Here is a 5,000-nt window from a genome sequence, read left to right as displayed (position 1 = left end):
GAATGTTTTCATAAAATATAGTACACTGACGATGAAAATCTATTATGTGTGATTTACTGCAAAACTATTATCAATTTTAAACAAATAATACACTTCAAGCTACACCTTTCTTCAACAGAAGCTCTGGCATATCATTACTTCCTCTCGCAATATGCAGCAATTTCCAAATGTGAATGAACATTAAAAACCGATAATCACAAATTTAAAACAAGATTTCAAAAATCAACTAAGAAAATTCAAGCTTTATATTTCTTTCCTAACTTGGGAAACAATATAAAAAAAATATATACATAAGATTCCCATATTCTTGTGGCTGCATTACCATTTTCTCAAAATCAAACCTTCGTAAATTTTCTAAAAGAAAAAAATAAATGAATATGTTGACAAAACAATCAACATATTTTTGCTATTTTTACAAATGCTTGTTATTGCAAGTCCTTACAAACATAAAACTACACAGCTTGGCACAAAATCAGGACCTCTAGAGCCCATATACTGAAAATGCCTGAAGGACCACTCAATAGTGAGCATCACAGCAGAGGAACTTACCCTTCGTAACTCTTTAAGTGCCTTTTTCCTAAATCTACGCTCTTCCGGTGTCTCTCCAGATGGTCTGAATGAGATGGCTGACATGCTTGTAATGAGGGTCTCCGTGTCCAACTGTCCACCATCTGAGATCAAGAACGTCTCTTCATTATAAAGGAAAAAATAATACTAATATCAATTAAGTCATTTTCCTTACCTTACTACAGGCAAGATCAATAATTTCCCTAAGAACACATTTCAAGACACTCTGCTTGCCTTTCGTTGCTGCGGAGTCTAAATCATGCTGCGCCAGGGCCTTTCTTGTCAAACCTCCTGCTTCATGTTCCACAGGGATGCCAGTGCGAGGATTAATGGCAATCTTCTTGCGTCTTGGGGGGTCTGTGATGGTGCGTGGATGATTATAGAGGGTTGAATACGTGGAGAGAATGGATTCACAATCCCATTTTTCTTTGTGCTCGTCGTCTGACACAATCACCTGTCAAAGGAAACAGAATTAAAGATTGGTAATAATGAAAGAAATGATAATATCTATGACAATATTAGTGACTCTGAAAAAGACAATGAAAATGATGATCTCCTCGATGGCTGATGATGATCATTCACATCACACAAATGCAACATTGATGAAAGACAATCACAAATAAGATCCACCAAAGATCATAACACAAATACAAACTTATATGCCCCTTTTTTTCCTATGGTGACAAAATTATTCTTCACAACCAAAAAATATTCTAAATATACAAACCTCCTCCTTCTCTTCTTTCCCATAACCTTTCTGTTGCTGCATGTCCTTAATCCACTTAACAATCCTAGTATTCTCCTCGTCTGAATCTTCCTTCATCTGCTTTCGGGACTGATCCATCACCTGCTTGAAGAGAAGCGACTCCTCGTCCACGTAGCCATCTATGTCTTCGCCATCAAGGGCTCCAACCTGTTCGTCCTGATATTCTCGGAGGAACTGTAAAAATAAAACACTTGTCAGTCACTTGAACCGCTTGGTAGTTACCTCTCCATATACACTTCCAATATGTATACCATCACACAAACCGAATGTATGGCCAGATAATGAGGAAAAAAATTAATTCCTAAAAAGTTTTTGGTCTTTCATGGCAATATTGATATTCATTGTATTTCAAGAATCTAATTAATTCATTTGTCTGTTTTATCTGTTTATCTATTAATTCATATTAATTGATATGTCTAATTATTTACTTATTCATTTATTTATTTATCTATTCATTTTATTCGACAATTCTTTCCTTAACAATGATTTCCATACAGTTGGATAAGACCCTAGACAGGAGACACATGCATAAAGTGCACTTTAAACCATCTAAACAATGCCTCTTCATTCTTAAATCTTATTTCTCAATGGACATTCCATGTTAATAAAAAAAAAGTCAATAGGCCAAAAGACATTTATCTCCTTAAAAGCATTTTCATAAGCAGTGTAACCGGAAGGCAAATCAACCAAAAAAGGAGAAATCTATGATCTCTTAAAGAAGGAAACTGGGAAGCAACTGAACCACAGCAGGCCCGTCACTTACTTTTTCTTCAAAACATCCATCCAGCTGAGAGAGCAACTCGTTTCTGCGAAGAACTGAAGACGATAGAGAATAACTGGTGAAGTGAGACTTGGTCTCCTCGTCCCTAAAGGTCCGGGGTGGCCCTTCTAGGCTGCACACCTCGTCCCTTTCTTCGTCGTCACTGTCGTTAAAGTCACTGCTGAAGTCTCGCTCCTCCTCATCGGCGTCATAACCTTCATCTTGGCCTTTGTCCCTATAAGTACTGGAAAAAAAAAATTGTTAGATATTCTTTTTGCTAGTAATGACTACAAGAGAGCTATTGGAACACTAAGCCTAATACAGTACTCAATTCCTAGATTTAATTTTCAGTATCTGTCTGACACATGCACGTTCATTTCAGCCATTACATTATATCAAAATATAGCTTCATAAACATAATTACTTATATTCTTCTTTACAAATCATGGCTAGTGATATAAAACCTACATAGGCCGATACAAAAGTTCCACAAAAGCCATCCAAAACAGGATTATCATTTCCTTTCTCAATGGGGCTGTGTCATTTCATCCTTATTCATACCTTATGATATCTGTTTGTTTTCACAGGCAAAAGGACTATGCCATAAATAAATTAAATAACCCCAATTTAGATAGAATCCAAACTGGTCAAATACATTTCATTTATTGTGAAGATATCCATTCTCATTCATACCTTTTCTACATAAATAATTGTCTTATTTTGAGGTCCTTGAGATATATAAAAGAATCCTTTAAAATATATAACACAAAAACTGCCATCACTATTTTTTTTCCAAGGATGGAGTAGCTACAAATATTACATGTGCAATCATTCACAACTTGATTAAAATGGACTGTATCAAAATATATTCCCTTGGCAGCCTCTCTGTTGATCTCATACATGATAAAAGTTTTCTATAGGCTGTACATCTAAATGCACAGCCTAATAACTTTTAAACAATTTTACTTTCCGCTTTACCAATATTTACCCATCTCCCTGCATTTTGTTTTGACTAGTATCCAGTATGGTATACTGCCTGAATCATATACATATCTGACTACTGTATGAAAATGAACAAGAAACAAATATACTCAAATGACCTTACATACATTTTTTTTCTATTTCCTGAAAATAAGTTGCATCATTCAAACCCCAAGAGCTGTAAATTCATCCTACCTGAATTTTGAGTATGGAGGTATTCCTTCCATAGCATCTTCCAATGCCGGCATCTTTCTGTCATAACCATTGCCCCATATTTCTTCATCCTCATCACAGTCCTCCCATTCTCCATCCTCGTCAAATTCATCTACGGGATTTTCCGAGTTGAGCATCAGCACAAAATTATCCGGAAGAGCACCATCCTCGTCTGGGTTGCACATTTCCCCATCCAGAAAGTCATCATCCAATTCTGCGACAATATCCGGGTCTAGCTCTGGCCGTGGTCCTGAACGTGGATAAAAATCAACTTAGAAAAATATCCACATTATAATCATTCACATTATTATCATTACACTGACATGGAGAGAGAAAAAAAAATTAAAGAACTGTTCCTTAAGACAAGCACATCTGTCACAAACCTGTCACTGGTGCAGCTTTGTTCAGAAGACCAATGGGTTCCTCAACATAAGATTCAAAGGCAGAAGATGGAAGGACCAACTTTTTGCCTTCTAATTTTTTCTTGTCCTTTAAATAAAAAGAGCAACACATGCATCAATTCTGATCTCTTATTTATACAGGAATAAAGTATAATCAAACAAATAAAAATAGTAAACACATCTCCACACAATTGGTTCAATAGCAAATAACAAAAATGTTTACCTTAGTGTCTTCATTTCGAATGGTGTAAACTTCAAGATCCAAATTATCCCACTCAACCGCTTCACGCACACCTCTCAGATGTTGTAAGTAGTCATAGTCGTCATCAAAATAAATGCCATATTTCTCCTGCTCAGCCTTGTGAGTGTTCTGCAAATATGAAACTGGTCACACAAAGGAATTGCCTTGTGAAATTCTATGCATAGAAAAAATAATAATAATAACTACTCTATAATCATCAATGTCATCATCTCGATCCTCACCTCATCTACCGACTGCAGAACACCCTGTGGGGCCGTCTCATCAGCGGCAAGTGGATCCCGCTGACTTCGGGCCACAACCTTGAAGGTGTGCAGGACATCTCGCTTCTTGTCTATGAATTTCCTACCCTTTTTACCCTGAAAAGGAAAGAAAACAGATCAGTATTAATATTTATTCTTTTAGTACATGAATGGTTTATCCCTCCAAGTTTTTTCATTACATTTACTCGACTCCCCAGCAAATTAATGCATAATAAAAAATACACACACACATTCAGACACACATACATGCATAAGTACATATACCTGTATCTATATCTATATGTATACATTCATCCAGCTAAATTTAAAAGCTATTGTGATGCCCCTTTTCTCGCTTAAGGTGGGGGGTCCCCTTAACAGCAAATGCCTCTCCAACTATCGTTTACAGCAAAGTTAACTGAGCTCTGCTTTCCTTAGCAGTGTCTAGGTTCCCTCCTCAATCCCAACTACTACTCACACACACCCTTTGAAGCATATTTATATTCAACTTGTAATTAGGCAGGATGATTATTGTAAAAAAGGTATGAATGAGACTGGATATCTTCACAATACAAGAGATGTATTTGACCGGTGTTGATTACGTCTTCATCAGAAATACATGTATTTCTGATGAAGACGTAATCGAAACCAATCAAATACATCTCTTGTATTGTGAAGATATGCAGTCTCATTCATACCTTTTCTACATCTGTCAACATGGATACGGTTCAGGATGATTATTCTAATCCCTCCTGCACCTGAACTCTTGCCTTGTCTTCCTGAATGTCTTCCTTTGCATCACTGGAACTTT

General features: G+C 36.4%; 1 protein-coding gene across 1 annotated transcript in view; it reads right to left on the bottom strand.

Moving 5' to 3' along the window:
* The window catches only part of LTV1 (LTV1 ribosome biogenesis factor), an 8,813-nt gene that overhangs the window by 862 nt on the left and 2,951 nt on the right, over window positions 1-5,000 (bottom strand). Inside the window, exons 2-9 of the mRNA XM_027379758.2 lie at window positions 4,172-4,306; window positions 3,912-4,058; window positions 3,671-3,776; window positions 3,270-3,537; window positions 2,097-2,337; window positions 1,295-1,507; window positions 802-1,021; window positions 550-671 (exon numbers count right to left, since the gene is read on the bottom strand). Coding sequence (XP_027235559.1) covers window positions 550-671; window positions 802-1,021; window positions 1,295-1,507; window positions 2,097-2,337; window positions 3,270-3,537; window positions 3,671-3,776; window positions 3,912-4,058; window positions 4,172-4,306 — 1,452 coding nt within the window. The remainder of the gene's footprint in view (window positions 1-549; window positions 672-801; window positions 1,022-1,294; window positions 1,508-2,096; window positions 2,338-3,269; window positions 3,538-3,670; window positions 3,777-3,911; window positions 4,059-4,171; window positions 4,307-5,000) is intronic.

This window comes from Penaeus vannamei, chromosome 42 (genome assembly GCF_042767895.1).
Source record: "Penaeus vannamei isolate JL-2024 chromosome 42, ASM4276789v1, whole genome shotgun sequence".
Lineage (NCBI taxonomy): Eukaryota > Metazoa > Arthropoda > Malacostraca > Decapoda > Penaeidae > Penaeus > Penaeus vannamei.
Note: the sequence above shows the minus strand (reverse complement) of the source record. Positions and strands in the feature narration are given on the sequence as shown.